General features: G+C 45.2%; 1 protein-coding gene across 11 annotated transcripts in view; it reads right to left on the minus strand.

The window, feature by feature from the left end:
• The window catches only part of RNF25 (ring finger protein 25), a 124889-nt gene that overhangs the window by 23960 nt on the left and 81521 nt on the right, over positions 1-19408 (minus strand). For all 11 annotated transcript variants that reach the window (XM_086931843.1, XM_086931849.1, XM_086931851.1 and 8 more), the window contains 3 exons: positions 18789-18858; positions 16087-16158; positions 3703-3843 (listed from right to left, as the gene is read on the minus strand). In XM_086931843.1, the coding sequence (XP_086787969.1) occupies positions 3703-3843; positions 16087-16158; positions 18789-18858 (283 nt within the window). The remainder of the gene's footprint in view (positions 1-3702; positions 3844-16086; positions 16159-18788; positions 18859-19408) is intronic.

Here is a 19408-nt window from a genome sequence, read left to right on the forward strand (position 1 = left end):
GAGCTACTGTACTTCTGCCACTCTACTCTGTGCCTGAGTGCAGTGGTGTATAATAGAGTGGGGGTTAAGTGCATCGGCACAGGGTAGAGTGGATTGGCATGGAGTGCACTGGCTCAGAGTGCAGCAGAGTGGCGAAGAACTCTGTGCCACTCTACTCTGTGCCCGAGTGCAATGGTGTATAATAGAGTGGGGTAAAGTGCATTGGCACAGGGTAGAGTGAATTGGTGTAGAGTGCACTGGCTCCGAGTACAGCAGAGTGGCGAAGTGTAGAGCGGGGCACAGTAGAGTGCAGTGGCAGAGAGCACAGTGTTGCAGAGTAGAGGGTCGCAGAGCACAGTGGTGTAGAGTAAAGCGATGGTAATTGTAGTAAAGACTTGTAAAGTATACTGGCATACACTACAGTAGTGCAGAGTAGATTGGGGTAAAGTACAGAGACAGAGTGCATTGGATTTTAGTAAAGTGGCGTAGAGAGCAGTGGAATGGCGCAGGGTAAACTGCGGTGATGAAGAGTGGCATAGCGTGGAGCGGAATAGAGTGCAGTGGTGTGGAGTGGAATAGAGTGCAATGGGGTGGAGTGGAAACGAGTGCCATAGAGTGCAGTGGCGGGGAATAGAGTGCCACAGAGTGCAGTGGAGTGGAATAGAGTGCCATAGAGTGCAGTGACCTGGAATAGAGTGCAGTGGAGGGGAGTGGCATTGAGCGCAGTGGCGGGGAGTGGCATTGAGCGCAGTGGCGCAGAGTGGCATTGAGCGCAGTGGCGCAGAGTGGCATTGAGCGCAGTGGCGCAGAGTGGCATTGAGCGCAGTGGCGCAGAGTGGCATTGAGCGCAGTGGCATTGAGCGCAGTGGCGCAGAGTGGCATTGAGCGCAGTGGCGCAGAGTGGCATTGAGCGCAGTGGCGCAGAGTGGCATTGAGCGCAGTGGCGCAGAGTGGCATTGAGCGCAGTGGCGCAGAGTGGCATTGAGCGCAGTGGCGCAGAGTGGCATTGAGCGCAGTGGCGCAGAGTGGCATTGAGCGCAGTGGCGCAGAGTGGCATTGAGCGCAGTGGCGCAGAGTGGCATTGAGCGCAGTGGCGCAGAGTGGCATTGAGCGCAGTGGCGCAGAGTGGCATTGAGCGCAGTGGCGCAGAGTGGCATTGAGCGCAGTGGCGCAGAGTGGCATAGAGCGCAGTGGCGCAGAGTGGCATAGAGCGCAGTGGCGCAGAGTGGCAGAGCGCAGAGTGGCAGAGCGCAGTGGCGCAGAGTGGCATAAAGCGCAGTGGCGCAGAGTGGCATAGAGCGCAGTGGCGCAGAGTGGCAGAGCGCAGAGTGGCAGAGCGCAGTGGCGCAGAGTGGCATAAAGCGCAGTGGCGCAGAGTGGCATAAAGCGCAGTGGCGCAGAGTGGCATAAAGCGCAGTGGCGCAGAGTGGCATAAAGCGCAGTGGCGCAGAGTGGCATAAAGCGCAGTGGCGCAGAGTGGCAGAGAGCGCAGTGGCGCAGAGTGGCAGAGCGCGCAGTGGCGCAGAGTGGCAGAGCGCGCAGTGGCGCAGAGCGCGCAGTGGCGCAGAGTGGCAGAGCGCGCAGTGGCGCAGAGTGGCAGAGCGCAGAGTGGCATAAAGCGCAGTGGCGCAGAGTGGCATAGAGCGCAGAGTGGCGCAGAGTGGCATAGAGCGCAGAGTGGCGCAGAGTGGCATAGAGCGCAGTGGCGCAGAGTGGCATAGAGCGCAGTGGCGCAGAGTGGCATAGAGCGCAGTGGCGCAGAGTGGCATAGAGCGCAGTGGCGCAGAGTGGCATAGAGCGCAGTGGCGCAGAGTGGCATAGAGCGCAGTGGCGCAGAGTGGCATAGAGCGCAGTGGCGCAGAGTGGTGTAGAATGGCATAGAGTACAGTGGCAGGGGAGTGGAATAGAGTTGCATTGAGAGGAATAGAGTGGCACAGAATGCAGTGGCATAGAGTAGATTGTTTTAGAGCACAGAGCAGTGGCGAAGAACAGGGTGCAGTGGCGAAGAACAGTGTGCAGTGGCGCAGAGCAGTGTGCAGTGGCGCAGAGCAGTGTGCAGTGACGCAGAGCAGTGTGCAGTGGCGCAGAGCAGTGTGCAGTGGCGAAGAGCAAAGAGCAGTGGCGCAGAGCAAAGAGCAGTGGCGTAGTGTGGAATGGTGTAGAGGGGAGTGCAGTTGCGTGGAGTGGTGCAGAGTAGAGGGAGTGGGGTAAAGTGGTGTATGCATGGTGTGGAAGAGCACTGCCATTGCAGACAAAACATCTTCAATTGAAATGACCTTCACATTTGCAGATATACAGTTTTGCTGATAAAAGTATATAGGCACAAACTATAATGTGTGGTAATGCTATCACCTAGTGTATTGATTTGTTTTGATCATATAAAAAAAATTTGGTTCCACCACACTTCAGAATTACCCAAAAATGTGCTTCATTTGTGCATTGCATATTCTATAATATCTGTGCATTTCGTTTACAGACATTTGAATTTTGTTTTGTGCTAGAGAAAAAATATATCAAATTGTACAGCGCCCCCGCCCAAAATTAGAAGTCAGAGAAACAAAAGTAAACACCAAGCTCCCTGAAAGAAAGAGCCTTACATCTGACCTCTGCCTTTGAATGCACAGCAAATGTGACAAGATAACAAGATTTGAAGGCCTGTTTACAGAAATTCAGTACTAGTGGAAGAATACAGTAAATAAGGTATGGGCAAGGGAAGGGACACACTCAAGCTGGACGGCCTAATACAAACAACGCCAGGAAATAGACAGCAAGCAAATGTGAGTTACAAAACACAAAGCCAATGGTACGCAGTTGGCAGAATGCATTCCCAGAGAAGCTTTCGAATGTCCCCAAGATATTGTCAGCAGCTGTCTGGTAGGCTTCAACCTACAAATGAACATGTGATCTCACAGATAGAATGGCATTTATGTGATACTAAACCAATAAAGCAATGCAGCCCATATGAAGCCACAGAAAGGAGGCTGGCAGAACAAACTTGAGAACACGTGACACTATGGACCAGAGGCAAATGGAACCAGGGAAAGGTAGTGAAACCCATGTTATAATAGAAAGCAATGAAAGAATGTATTTGACTATCAGAGCACAGGCTAAATCGGGGGTGTGTGTGTCTGTGTGTTCAAAGCTTAGATTGGAAGGCACCCATCCAAGAAATTAGGGAATCTGTGTAGAATAGACAAAAAGGCACCTATGCAATTCAAGAGAACAGATACAATCGTAATTGTGATATCAGTAAGCAGACACAAAAGGATATCCTATAATATCGGAGCAGACATTGAACGCACACATGCAATATCAGGAATGAGACAGATACCCATGTCAAAATAGGCAGCAAGGTGCCCAAGGTGACAGCAGAGACAAACCATGCCCATATGATTTAGTAGACTTCATATCAATGACACAGAAGAGAACATGTGAAGGGTATATCTGTGATAAAAGAGATGTACGCATGTGATCTAAGAGCAGAATCAGCAAGGGACTTTCATAAAAGAGGAGTAACAGATTTTCCAGTGACAAAGCACAGCTGAACGGTACATAGCAATATCAGAGCTGCAACAGGAGAGTGGCCATATGTAAGCAAAGAATACCCATCTGAATTTAGAGCAAGGACTACAGAGGTTGTTACTATGGCAATAGCAGGAACATGAAACTCATGCTTAATCTTAGAAGAAACTGAATGTGTAATCTTAGCCATGCTGAATTTACCTGCTGAGGCGGGGCAATCGGGTTTTGTTCCTGCTCCTCCAACTTGCTCTGCACGTCTTCCTCCATGTGATGAGCATAACGTGCCAAACAGTGCGAGTGGAAATAATGATAGCATGAGGTCTTAGTGAATGCTTCATTTGCCTAAAAAAAAAAAAAAAAAGAACATATTCAGTTCAAAACCTGTTCTCTCTTAGGAGCAGGAAGGTGTGTCGGGGTGCGGAGGTGAGAAATAAATACAAAAATATAATGTGTACTGTGCACAAAATTTAGAGACCTGTCTGGAAGTGGACAGAATATTAACTGTGAAAGGACCTACTAATAATTGACACTTTATTATTTAGGGGAATTGCAGATGTTCTATGAATATATACCCAACACTCCTAGCTGTCAAAGTGCAAAAGTTTATCTTCCCAAATGAAATGTAATTTGTAGGCTAAATGGAGAAACTTCTCCTACAGTTCCATACTTTTTTTTTTTTGACAAACTCATTTTTAATTTTTTTAGAGGTACAGTAGGTCGCATCAGAAGGCCACAATCAGTGAGTAAATAGCAGCAGTTGATGTCTCATACAATATCACATCCCCATTCACAGCGTTGCAGTGGGTCAATGGCAATGGCCCAAAACCATTTGCTCCATAGTTTTGCATATTTAGCAGGACATCCCCGCGCCTCGTTTGCAGTGTGCAGGTGCCAACAATACCCTCACCCACAAAGAAGAGTGGATTCAAGAAGGAAGAACTACTTAAGAAAGCCCGCCCCCTATCCCATTTGAAGCATGCTAAATAGACTCTAGATATTCTTTAGACAGAAGATAGATAGTTTACATATTTGGCCTAAACGTTACAAAGCCAAGTACCACGGTAATTGAAAATAAAATGAACAGTGTAGAGGGTTTGAGCTTCTATAGGAACTGCAGAAGTGAGGGGTCCTTCAAACAAATAAAAATAGTATTATCTCTGTCTATGCTCTTAATGAGGATAGCAAACATTGTTGCAGACTGGGAAGCCAAGTTGACCATATTCGTGGGATGAGGCCAAGTTACTGGAGAGGATTTAAATATCTCCCCGGACCCTGAAAGGTATAAGTTTGATACAAACAGAAACCGCGTAAATTACAGTCATTTCAAATTGTTTTAACCTTCCACATTTTTCAAATGGCATTTAAATTAGGAATGAACAAAAACATATCTGCTGCAGCGTTCAATAAACAGATGTTTAGTCCTTTCTTATTTTTTACTGTGAGATTACTTCAGGGTTAAGAGTTCGTCTTCAGGCAGTCATTTTCACTCAAAGCAGAAAGAGTGTGGGGGAGATGGGGAGGAAAATAAATCTCCTTTGTGGAGCTGTTTGCTATCACTAGACCTTAGTAACACTCTGTGCCTTCTCTCAGGCTACAGACTGCCCTAATGGAATTGTATAAATCCAGGGGAGAAAAGATACAAGAACCTACCTGTTCCATTATTGATGGATATTTTACACAGGTTTTTAACTGGAGAGTCAGATATATTGACTACAGTTAGTCGTCTCATGGCCTGGTCAGGGGAATGGTCGTCACCCACGATAGAAGGTGTGCCACACTTGTGGACCCACAAGCCAGAGCCTGTAATTCCAGAATCCTGAAGGAGCATCAAACAATGCTATATCAGGACAGTAAGGCCAAAACAAATTGATGTGCCAAGGAAATAGATCATCATCACCTGCTCCTTTAATTCGTTGTGAAATACAAAGAAAACTGTAAGGGCCAGATTTCATAACTGACTATCTTGCAAAAATATGCAAATCAAAGCAGAGGTTTTAGGGGCCGGTTGAATATTTCCTTCAACAAGCTATTCTGTGTGAGGCGGTAGTATCTGGCATTACGGATCCTTTCCACAACAGACGTAGACCCTGGTGAGCGCCAACCAGTGCCGTCTAGTACTGTGCCATCTTCGAACCATTAACTCAGCGAGGGATGGCTTCATAAGATATAACAAGTATATACCTGTGTCCGGGTATGGGTAGTGTATTACCCCACCAATATCTCAGCGAGTGACGGCTGAATTAAGAATATCCAAGTGATAGACGGTTTCCTGTAGTGAGCTGTGCCTGCTGCCCTCATTTCTTTAACCCTTCTGGTTACGCACATGACCACCAATCCGTTTGGTGTGGAACAACGGTCAAGCAACTAGATCATCCATCCAGGTGTAGGAGGACTGCGATCATCCTATAAAAAGAAATTCTTAGGTCCACATAGATTATCGACGGTAAAAGGGCTTGTGTCATATACGTCCTGAGGAAGACCCGCAGGTCGAGGTTCCCAGCTACCCCTGTACCCCAAGACGGGTCGAAACGTCGACGCTTCTTTTAATAAGCAAATAGGACCACTACTTATTGAAAGTTTCATTATACATGCCAGTTGAGACTGTATAAATGTGAAAAGTCTAACAAACAGTGGCCTAATTGCACTATCAGCTTGATTTTTTTATAGCTTTGTATTTTCCATTTATCTAAAATCCTATGTCACTTTTTCGTTGAGGCTTACACCCCTTTTCTTTAAATCACTTCCTTTTTTCTTTTTCTGGCACCCCTCTTATTAGAAGCAGATTGCTCCCCTTTTTACCGTTTTTTGAAGATGTACAAATGTATATAATTAATTGTGCTGTGATGGAGTAATTTATTAAAAACTCCCCTTTTGGAATAAATTCAGTCGGTTTCAGGTAGTTGCTCTTTTCTCTTGTTAAATAACCCTTATTGCTTGACTCTTCAGAGTAGATTAACTCAGATACTCGTTTGAATAATGAAAAAGAACAACTGTGAGTGTATTATTTATTGATCAAATGATCAATTTCGGTTTGGACCATTGTTTTCTTTGACAATTCTGTGTGATGTGACAGATTGTTCAAAGCGCTCAAGTCTGACGTAAGCATTCTCAAATAATGGAAATGCCATTTGATAGAGTTGACCTTTTTGATATACAAGCAGATTAGGATCTCCAAGCAATTACTGAGAACAGTGACAGCAAAAATACTGGCGGCACTTTCCACATGTATTTTTCAACCTACAATGTTAGAAGATGAATGCCACCCTTCCAACATTTCAGGCCCATATACCAAGCAAGAAAGCGTTACATCCTCCAACAATAGTTCTCCATCAGAGTCATCTTCATTAATTTCATAGACGTTATGCTACAGAAGCACATGCGTGGGTTATGGGAGCACTTCAACAAAAAAATATCTGTATAATGCCAAACAGGCAATGATTATGTAGGACTTCATTTTCATTGTTTTTTTAAGCTTCCAAAAACTGATACTAAAACATCAACGTACAAATACATGGAGCTGCTTTTCTACCTTCCCATTTCTCTAATTTCAGAGAGAGAAAATAAAAAAAACTTCCAATTGGCACATCTCTCATCTGTAGAGCTCACCACAGCATTGCCATGTTAAAGTAGCCATGAGTCACAGAAATCACAGCACGAAACAGTGACAGTCGGCTTTGACCAGCTGGTAAAAAAGAATACGATTATTCCAAACCTCTGCACCGTATCCGATGGCTCTAAGAGGGAGGAGGGTGAGTTGTTAAAGAATTTAATGTCAATACCATTGATAAACAACTTGCATTAAAGGTAACTTCCTTAATCAAGTGATCTTCATTACTATGCATATAGATTAGGATAGCCGGGTCTGGTGACTTAGTGGACTAATGCGTACACTGTAGGGGCCTGTGTTCAACCTCATGGTCACAGGCTCAAATCCCAGCGCTTCCACTCAGCCTTTCATTCTTCTGAGGCGAATAAAATGAGTACTATTGAGTTCGGTAACAAACATCTGTTATTCAGCACCAAAAAAACCCTTCTGGGCAGTCCGCACATGCCTCTTCAGTGTGTAAACACTGTCCCATCTGTCATCAGGTAGCTGGCGGGCGCCTTGTGGCTTGGAGCAGACGGTCAGGCTGTGGGTGGCGAATGACCTGCGATAAGTCGCTCAGGAACCAGCCAGTGAACTCGCGCCACAGCCCTACCTTTTGCCGGCCCTGTTCCTTCCTGTTCCCTCTTGCCAGCACGAGTGGGGGAGCGCTGACTTGCTTCTGTGGGGCCCGTTACCTGCCACCTGACGACCCTACCCAACTGCCTGCTTCGCTGCAACAGGGGGAGGGGGGGGGGGGGGGGGGGGGGGGAAATACACTTCCCAGAACCCCCGTCGGCGCAAGGTGTCATAGCTCGGCGCCAGGAGGCGCATAAAAACAGCCCAGGCCATACGCAACGCAGGACGCGCTCGGGCGGCGCCGGGAGAAGGGCGGGGCAGTCTGCGGCAGTCAGAGGCAGAAGGAGGCTGGGCTGGGCCACCCCCCTAACCTTTTGAATGGACTAGGAGCGGACTACTATCATTAAAGAGCTACTCTTTAATGTGGCATAGGCATTGAGATATATTTTATCACAGTCAAAGCTAGATCTTATTTGCTAGTATTTTATCTTGGTCACTGAATCTACTATGAGGGATACGTTACCTCTAAGCAAATAGTTTTATTCTAGTTTGTGGTTTAATCTTGTTGTTTTTCTACGCTGAAGGTTCAAGTCATTTAACCAGTATCATGGGCAAAACCACTATCCCAAGCTCTCGCCCACTGACACGACAAAAAGCAGCTCTAGCAGCACCTGTCCCCAGTGTAACGGCAATAGACAAAATGCTACAAAAAGCTATTGGGGTGGTTTCATCGGCCATAATTAATACAGAAAGACGTCTTTCCCTTACACCAGCTATGGCCTCCCCTCTATTACCTGGGACTGCACCCTCACCCATTGTCAATCCGCCTGGTTCTATGCTAGAGTCTGGAGGTGGGCTTCCTTGCGCTCAGATTGTTCCAGATGTAAATTCGCCCATCAACCCTATCCCCCACACAGCAACCAAGGTGGTTCAAAAGGCACCCAAGCGGGGCGCTAGAAATAGAATCATGAAACCACATAAAAAATCTGCAAAGGCAACCATATCCGCCTCCGACACACCTCAGGTTGAGCTAGGCCCCGACAACCCTACCTTTGCCCCCCCCGGTATGGGCTACCCATCTATTAATAGATTTTCAAACTCAAATAGTGCAGCTTATCAAATCTCATTTTAAAACCTTGATGAGCAGAATTGATAAAGTAGTATCATTGATAGATACTAAGGGTGGTGAAGGAGGACAGTTATCTGTCCTTACTGGGAGTAATACTAAGAAAGTGGACCTGGGCAATGCAAACCAGGCAAACCAAGCTCCAAGTATAGAAAATGGCCCTCTAACTACAAATCTGGCACCAGGACTGAATCCAACGACTAGACATAAGTGTATTTCTAACATTACCCCTTCTGGCTTCGCTATTCCATCTAAGGATCCTTTAAAGATAGCCTCACCTGTCCTTCGAGATCCAAACTTAGTTTCACAAGATAGCATCAGTAACCAGCCAGACCAAGCTCTGGCTCCCCACAAGCCTGTCACGAAACCTCCTAGAAAGGATACCCAACTAACATTACCCTGCCCCCAGTTCCCACCTGCGGCTTCTCCGTATGTGGTGATATTAACCGGAGTTCCTCTGCTAGCAGGCGACAGAGGTGAGACATTTCCAGAGCTGAAGAATAAAATCACCTACTGGCTGAATAAACATAGACCCTTAATGGGTATGGGGCAGGGATAAATTATATTCGCTAGAAGAGTCAGATGGTTGGGGACAAAACCCAAGGAAATTGGTGGGGATTGTGTAATTGTTAATTTAAGGGATCCTGGAGTGGTCAAATACATTCTGGATTGGGGAGGCCCTAGACAACAGGGTACAATCATCCCACTTCCTCTGGGGTACTTTTACCAACGGGAATCAGTTTCAGGCGGATTTGGGTCATCTTACTTCCACCCAGGTGGACAGGCGGTCGAATACAATCTACTTGTAGCCAATAGATTCTCTGCCTTGAATTTTGTAGAGTGACTATCCCACCCACTAAGGTTTATAGAAATAGATTCCAAGAAAGCTGGGTGCCCTGTGGAGGAGCGCCAGAGGGTTAAGGGCGGGCCCCCATTGACGGATCTTGGGGTACAGGAAGATGAAATTCTAATGATCCCATCCGGCGTATCTTTAAGTCCATCAGGTGATGGAACCCAGCCAGATATTCAGACTAGAACGTCCCCTTATGTGTTCCCATCCATGCCAGCTACTCCCCCAAGGGTAGAACCCCATAGTACATTAATTGCCTCGTGGAATTTAGCGGGCATTGGTTTCAAGCTAGCTCTTCCGGAATGGGAAGAGCTTGTGGACCAGTACGATTTGTGCATGTTCCAAGAGACATGGCCGCTGACTGCCCCCTTAAGGGTAGGCTTCGCAACATTCCACACATCAGCTGTACAGGGACCAAGAGGGAGATCCTCGGGGGGACTTTGCATATGGGTAGCCACGCACTTAGGGTGTTCAGTGAAGGTGATTGAATCCCACTCTCCGGAAATTCTTTGTATTGTGCTCAACTACCTGGATGGTACGAGTGTGGCGGTCCTTAACGTTTACCTGCGCTCCACTCCCCACACTGTGGGCTCTTCTATGTTAAATGATTTAGATGAGCTCCTTACACTATTTCCCTCACCAACACATAGAATCATGGGGGGTGATTTCAACTGTCATTTCGAACCCTTGGCCGGGATCCCTCCTGTAACCCGGGATGAGGAGTCCACCTAGCTTATTCAGGAATGCACTATGTACCCGGCAAAGCGCTGGTCGTTAATGGCTTTACAGATCAACAAGCTCTTATTAACCCACTCTCTTAGAGCCTGCAATGGCAATCCATCCTGATGTCCCGGGTAAGGTCACCTATAATAGAGTAGGGAAAAGCACAACTATCGATTACATTATGGTCAACGTAGACTTTTGGTCCCAAATCAGGGCCTTCAAATAAACCAGAGAGTAGATAGTGACCATAACCTTCTGTCATTGGAATTAAAACACACACTGAGATACCGACTTAGACCGGGGGAGCTGGAGACCTATGTTGACACGAATCTAATCTTAACTGCGGGTGGCAGACTCATAAGATGGGCCAGGTTTGTGCTACATCCTGAAAAAATAGCTGACTTATACCACACGTTGCATGCTCCCTAGTGAAGGCCTTCGAACTCCTGGCTGAAAATCTGGAGTCTTCTTAGTTCCATGAGCTTGGGACCATCTATTCTAATTTAACAATCATGTTGGCCTCCTACTTTTATACCACAGTTAATAGGAGGCCGCGGCCAAAAAAACAGGCTCAATGGTACTCCAAACAGTGTACATTGGCTAAATGTGCACTCGCCAGGGAAGTAAAAACTGGATGTGTTCAGAGCATTAGAGCAGCCAGACTCTCTTATAAGAGTATAACTGCTGAATCCAAGTCAGAATGGGAGGTATTAAGGTGGGCAAATATAAAAGAAGCCCTGTACGGACGTGACTACAGAGCTTTTTGGAATCTATTTAGAACAGGCTCGTCTGATGGTACGTCTGCACTAATACCGAATCTGAGTGAAGAGGTTTGGATAGCGCATTTTAAATCTTTGTTTTCCATCAACGATACCCCAACATCGGGAGATTTATTCACCCCTCCGAATGGAATACTTGCCTCAGGAGAACTGGCTACAAAGGTCTATGATTATCCACCATGTACTATGCTGGAGAGTCAGGCGGCCCTTGGAAGCCTGTCCCCCAGGAAGGCACCGGGATCGGATAGAATCCCTGGAGACCTATTCCGGTGTGAGCAGAAGGTTTGGGTACCTTATATTTGGTTATATTTTAATGCCATCCTTCATGGTATGGAAATCCCGCACACATGGTTAGGGGCAGAGATAATCCCCATCCACAAAAAGGCCTCCCCACACTACCCGGCGAATTACCGCCCCATTAGCCCGATTGACGTCTTGCAGAAATTGTTTGCCCGCTTCTTACTAACGAGGTTGCAGTGATGGATTGATGAACATCACAGCCTGACCTCCCTCCAAGCGGGCTTTCGTGCCAAGGTGTCTACCATCGACCAACTGTTCAGACTTCAATTGGTCTACTGGAAGACGGTGTTAATGGGAGCTGGTAATTTGTATTTGATCTTTGTAGATCTTCGATCCGCCTTTGATCAGGTCCAGAGGGATAAGCTCTGTGTCCCATTGCTAGAGATGGGTGCCCGAGTATACTTGTGCCAATTGTTCAAAAGCTTACATCAAGGCACCTTTGCGAGGGTGAGGTATGGGAGGAACGGGGAGCTCACGGCCCCTTTCCGGGGGGGAAAGGGTGTCAGGCAGGGGTGCGTGTTGGCTCCCACACTTTTTTCCCTGTTTCTTAATGGGTTGATCGACCATCTTTTGGGTGCGAGGAATTTAGACTCTCCTAGTCTAGCTTCACGTAAAATACTTGCCCTGATGTTCGCGGATGATACCTTCTTGTTATCAAAATCTTCTATGGGTATTCAGCGAACTCTGGAGGCGTTCTGCTCTTTTTGCAGTTCTAGAAACCTGGAGATCAATCTTTCAAAAACCAAATACATGGTCTATCACGCTAAATCAACCAATTGCCCTCACCCCCATTTGGATGGCTCGGCGCTGGAAAGAGTTTCTACATTTGAGTACTTCGGGGTAACATTAAACAATAGGATGGAGTAGGGATCGCACATGGCCAAGGCAAATCTGAAGTTGTCTCAAGCCTCAGGTGGAATCTATATAATGTATATAATAAGTGCTCACATAAAACCCTGGGACCACCAGTCGAAATTTACAAAGCCCAGGCGAGGGGTGGCACGCTCTATGGTGTAGAGTTGTGGGGCCACGCTAGCGCCACCTCATTGACCATCACTGAGAATAGCTTCATCAGGCGCCTATTGAAACTTCCCCAGAGCACCCCTTTGATCCCACTACGCCTAGATTTGGGTTTGGTCCCTATCCAGGATGTCATGATCACTCGCCCCTTGTTGTACTGGAGGCGTCTCTGGACTACTCCAGACCTGCTAAGTTATAGAGAGGACCTAAGGGACTTATTGGCTATAAGGGGAGTGGGGAAAATCCCCTGGTTAAAACACGTGAAGCAGCTCAGTTACTCAGTGGGTAGGGCAGACATGTGGCTGTCCCCAGAGCAAACTTGTGCCTTGATCACCAAAATGTCTTTGGCCATTATACTCAAGCAACATCGAAGGGATCTTATAGCATTAAACCCTGCTTTGGGTAATTTGACCAAGACCTTTGGAAGTCAAGAACAACTACCACTTTGAGAGATTCCTGGACGACATTCAGCCCCTACTGGCGAAGAAACTATACGTCCAATTTAGACATGGAACACTCCCAATTAGGGCATTGACCAATAAGTGGACTAATGCATCCCTTGCAGGTAGCACATGCCCAGGGTGTGAGGGTAGTGAGGAGACAGACCTGAACGTTCTGCTCTTCTGCCCCTTCTACTCTAGGGCTAGAGCTAAATGGATTGTGCAATTATGCAAGAATATGAGTCTCAGGGACTATAGGAAAGTATTCAGAATCTTAAAATAAGATACTCCTCCCCTCCCCCCCCCCTCTGATCGTGTTCGTCAGATATCTCTTGTCCATGTGGTGCTCCAGAAGCGCAAAAATTTAAAATCCCAAATTGTGAGAATTTTTATTACTGTGATTATTGTAACCTGTAAGGAATTTTATCAAAAAGGGTCGTGTGTGGACCTCCCATATTTTATACGGATTGTTTTTAACGTTGTATACCAAAATTGTTCTTAACGGTATGGTCTTCATTGTAGCATGAATACATTGCATCCTTTTTATTATGGTATTGTCTTGGTATTTAAAAAAAATGTGTACATGTGCTTTTAGGGCGTTCAGTCGATAATAAAGCTTTTTGACTGACTGACCGGCCTTCTGGGTGTGTATTACAAATACAAGTTATGTTATTGAAGGAAGCTTATCATTTCCTAGACTATAGAACAGTAGCAACCTAACTATATGGAGTGACACCTACAACACTTAACTGCAAAGGAAAAATTAGACCACTAGCAAGCTAATATGAAGGGGGAAATGGAACACACACTGACCATGCTGTCATTAGAAAGGAACATTAGGCTTTAGTGACACTTTACTCTCCTATGGATGTTCAAATAAGAAGGCTAAGAGACCTTGAGTCCTATAATTAACATTCATGTTGAAGAAAAACACGCTTCGATCTTTACACCTGCCATCACTGTGTAAGAAAACAAAATGAAAAAGAATGTTGGTACCCAGTAGGCCTCTGTAGGGGCTCCCATATAAGGGAGTCGCTATAGACAAATACCACACATTTATATTCTTTGCAAAACCTGATGAGGTTATTCTACAACACAGCACTAACCATATAGGTCATTAATGTGAACCACATGGCTCAAGACAAAAACAAAGGAGTAGCCTATGAAAGAGAGGTAACGACAACTGAAAAGCAGCGAGACTGAATTTGCTTGGGATATCCTGTGGTTAAAGGTAATTCCAAAGCAGCTGCGAACCATGGAGAGCATGAAAAATGACTCCCCGCCAATGTCAGACTTGTTAAAAGAATCCCTAGTGACATGAAGTTAGTGTACTAGTGTAAGCATACTCTGGGCTCCTGGCATTCTATTTTCCATAGGAGTGAAAAAATTACTAAAGACATTTCTGCTGTAAAAAGCACACATTTAGCTTAAAGCTAAAGACATTTCTGATTACATTCATGGCAGGTACAGTAGGTCTTTAGGTAGGGTTTATTGCAACTCTGCTGTAGAGCACAAGAATGGCTCTTTAGAATCGACAAGTTCTAACTTGTGCTTTCTCACATTTCAAGATGGATGCAGAGTGAGACTTCGCTAAAACCAACTACAGGAGTCAAGATTCAAGGCATGAAGAAGGTGTCCTGCTCTATCACAGAGGGCCTTTGTACTAAATATCCCACAAATGGCCAAGTCTTTTGAATATGGCCAGACTTGTGGAGACAGATACTATTGGTGTGTGGATTTTCAGAGAAGATCTTGCTTGATCTACACACATGAACACAGCTTTTACAGCAACTTGGCGCAATAGGGCATGTCAGCCATGGTGACTACAAAACATCTAGGGCTCATCCTGCCAGTCACAAAAGGAGCAGAATTTCCTTACCTTCAACAGCTGGGAATGAAGAAAAACATTGAAGAGATTAATCCAAACTGGGTAGATTTTGACGAAAATGTGCAACACTCAGAGGATTACCTGCTGCCTGTAGACCTACAGGAGAAAATCAGGCAGCTGGTGCCTTTGAGGACGTTTCGTTTTGAGCTTGGAGCCTCAACACCTCACTGGCCAGAGTTTGGGTCAAACAATTGCATGCATTAGCTATAAGTAGTCTACCGCTGTTTCCAACACGATTTGCGGTATTGGTATACTGAATATTGAGAGTTTACAGCCTAAGATGGGGGAATGAGCCAATCATGTCAATCTATGAACGATCCAATCCGGGAGCTTTTAATTAGGCAAGCCATGCCAGACACTGCTGTGATCCATATCAGAAAAGGACAATAACGTCGCAGGCAAGAGATTATCCAAGCAGAGAACAAACTACTTTACCTAGACTCACCAGGTGACAACAGACTAGGTCACCCACATCCAGTGCTTAATTTGTAGATAAGTGCTGAGCCCAATGTTTTTCTCAGAAGCCTGCCTGCCTCCAGCACTGCAGAATGTTGGGATTAACAAATACCAAATATATCTTGTTTTGGTTCCACGACTTTCAGCCACCATCAAACACACCCTGCACCTCATTTTAGCAGTTTCTTCTTCATCCCCCCTTTCTCTACATCACTGTTTATTATTCTACATTTCTCTTCCTACTACTTTGCCCATGTTCTTCTTTCTCTGGCTGAAAGTCTAATAATGAAAACCAAGCCCCAGTCCCCACAAATGAGTGCTGTGGGCCTTACTGACAACCATTAGCTAAAATTACTGTGCTCATCTCTCAGACGCCATTGGCGTTGTTAGGCACAGTGGATTTTTACTGCTAGGGGTGGAATAAAATCCCCTTTGAGAAACATTATGCATAGCAGCTGTTGGACACTTGAGCAGAACACACTTACGCGGAACACACTTACTCCAAATGTACTTGGCCTCACCCCAAAGGGAACTTACACCCAAATATCCAATAGACCGAAAGCACAGAGGGAAAGGAAAGGATCACAACACAAATACGATCATGTTCCAAAAGTGAAAATAGCCCTCAGTAAGAAATGTTGTTCAGTCCACAAACGCGTAGGAGAGTGAGGCCTAAGACGGCGTAAGCCTCTGAAAGGAGAGCACCTGGTATTTCACAGAATTTATGTACAGTGAGAGAGAAGCATGTGACGGACTACGGTGAGACTTGGAGCAGTGCCTTAGTTTTGTAACTAGTGAGATTCTGGCTCAGCGCTGAAAATGACCAGGCTGAGTTGCTTACCTGGAATCCATACTGACAGATCACACACTCTCCATAGGGGATGTTATTCTCCGTCAGAATCTCCTTCGCTTTCTGAAGAAAGAAAGGAGAAAGTGGGCAGGGTAACCACCAGCACTGCTGCAATTCGAGTACAATCTATGTAGGACACTTCCACCCCCAAGCACTTTCCTCCCAGCACATTTAAAGTAAAACGTCCCAGGGGGCTCTCTCATCAGCTTTCACCACTCTGACTCGATCCCAAACAGATCTGTAAGTGTGGTAGTTTGGTTCAAACTATCCTAGCACTGAGATGTGCACTCTCACTAGTACAAACAGCATTCTCCTCTTGTAAATGCATCGCCCACTCAATAGCACTCAGGCGTGCACTCTCTCGACTTAGAAGCAGAAAAGGAAGCCACAAACCAAACAGTAATGCAACCAAATTAAATTAGAAGCAGCATCAACAATGGGTTTCTGTCCAGAATTCCTGCAGAGTAGAAGGGTTCGTATTAATTGGCAGAAACAAAATATGTAAGCTTGGCCATTAAGCCCTTCATGGAAGTAGAATTAAAATCTAATTCTTAAAAAAAAACATTTTATGCCTGTATACATTGTACTGACTCTTTCATCCCAGCACATATTATGTAGGTATACATTCTACATTCAGGAACTGGCAAATAATGGATTCAACCCAGAGGTTCCTGGAACCACTCAAGGAGTGTTACCGGACACCTGAGGCAAGCCCCAACATGGTAAAGCCAGAGATAAAACACTGCAGTAGGTCTTCACTTCCATTCCAAAACCAGGCTTTGAAGCGAAAACTCATGTTTCAATAGAAAACTGGCCCCCATCTCCTAGAACTTCCAATAAAGGTCCTGTGGTAAACAGAGGCTCAATTGCTTCTTGCTCATTTAATTCGCCAGGATCTTTTAGGTATTTCTCCCAAGTATCAATAATTCTTCAGTAGTCGTCAGAACAGACAACATCACTTCCAAATGTTATGTCAGGAAGTTCAGAGGATGAAGTTCCCTATCCTGTTACGAAGCGTAGTTACTCTTGAACTGGACTACGTAAGCAAATTTAGTCTTACAGTAGAACACTTGCCAGGTGACCGGAAAGACTGCGTTCATGCGCTTAGCAGGTCAACAGGAGAATGCCACGAGAGAGAACTGCATAACCAGCACATGAACAAAATATTTTGCATGTGGGAAGAACAGATTTGGATCTATTTGCCAACAGGATATGCCAGTTCTACTAAGGCAAATATAGCTAAGTGGTGTCAAGGGGCATTTCTTTTTGATGGTCTAGAATGGGGCAATTTCATACCATTTACCATTAATTCTGAGAATCAAAGCCAAGAAGCATTCATGCTTGAATGTTCTCATTGCTCTGGCCTGGCAAAGAGAGCACTGGCCCATGCTTTAGATCCCCTTCTGGGAATACGAGTCAGATTCTGCATTTTGACCCTACGTCTTTGAATTTGATAGCCCGCTCCAGAACACATCCAATGTCACTGCAAACACATCGGAATTTACCCTACTTGTTGCACCTGTCCAGTATGAGCCTGAAATTTGTTCGGGTCCACTTCTCAGCACTATCCAGTACCTAGACAATGCATTTCTTATCCCACCAAACTATCAAAGAGTTCACCATGAGTCTTGTTTACAGGCTTTCTGTTGGATCTTCTCCCAGCAAACTGAACACTTAACAGTGTATTGTCACAAGAGGCAAAGAGCTCTTGCAAACCAATTCACAGAGCACATTTCTAAATATTTGTCTTCAATAGTCACCTTACGAGTAGCACGTAGGTCAGCTAGAAGAGCAAAAGAGTTTCAGGCCTTTCCAAATGAACAGACCCTACAACATAAAAAAAAATCACTCTCACTTTAACAAAGTCTTCTACTTTGTTGGCGAGATCAATGCACTCACTAGACATATGACAAAGCGAAGTTCTACAGGGCAAAAACAAAAGACTGAAGACTAACTGATGAGTTGTTGGTCGCTTTTGGTCAGTCATGTTAAGGACATCCCAAAATGAAGAATAGAATCACCAGATGGACTACGGTAGCGATAATTTTCTGCCACTTTAAGGCCAACAGCCTCCTAGAAAGAGATGGCACAAAAGATAGGAGTAGCAGGGGCATTCTGCTTGTATTTCAGATTCAAGCATGTGAACCTCTGAAAGATCCAGTGCTGGAGAAGAAATAAGTTGGTTGCCTATAATCATAATTCTTCACTGCTGGTACCTTTCATAAATTCACACATGCAGCCCTCCCTCTTCCCTTTCTAATAGGTTCATCGAGTATGATATTGTTGCACACGAATACTAAGAAGTCGGAGCTGTGATCGCCTATGGGGATGAAGTCCCAAGCATATTCCTCAAATTGCTGAAGATTAGGCAGTTTTCAATGATGTGAAAGTGCTTTTTAATAAACCCTTTTCAACAAATTGTAAGGCACATTTAAAACGTTAATTGTAATTAATTAGGGTACAGGGGACTCCAAGGATGAGGACGTGGAATGATCCAAGCATGTGAATCATGACAGATATCAACACTGGAGAAATGTAGTTATAAGTAAGTAAATCATATCATACATTATGCAGGTGTATTTACATACTACAACTTAAAGCTGTGTTCCCAACACAATACACATGCTCATTTCGAAACAAGCAGTGATGCAATCACCAGTTATGTGCGAACACCTCCAAAGATACACACTTACCACCAAGAGCTCATACAGTATGGGCCCCCCCAGACCGGAGTCAGCCAAATGCCTGAGGTTCTGGGAGATACTGTAAAAAAACAGAAGAGAATAATTTAACATTTATATGGAACTGGTTAACAGGTGGGAGAGTGGGAACTGCGAGGAGGATGGCAAATGAAAACAGGTAGAGCAGGCAGGCAACAAGCAAGGACTAGGATTGGTGACAAAGCAGAATCGTAGATACTTGACGCAAGGGGTACATGAAACAGGTAATAACGGTAACACAGATGGTTGCGATAATGAAATCACTGAAAATAAGGTAGGGACTGGTTACATGGACACAACAGAATACATAAGGACCAGAAAGGGTGGGATAGTAGAATAGAGGAGCAATGGAAATGATGATACATGAGTAGATGAGAATCGGACTGGCACAGAAAAATCAGTTCTGACTTGGAATTATTGCAAAGGAAAACAAATAAGGGACTACAAAGACAGACACAGTGTAATAGAAATGTTGTTGGAGATGGGAGAACTGAGAGCCAGAAGAACTAGTGGGTCACGGTAGAAAGGGAAAAAAAGAAAAGGTAGGGGTTGGGACACTGAACAGCAGGTGGAATTGAAATAAGGTCATAGGT

Source organism: Lissotriton vulgaris, chromosome 7, assembly GCF_964263255.1.
Source record: "Lissotriton vulgaris chromosome 7, aLisVul1.2, whole genome shotgun sequence".
Taxonomy (NCBI): Eukaryota; Metazoa; Chordata; class Amphibia; order Caudata; family Salamandridae; genus Lissotriton; species Lissotriton vulgaris.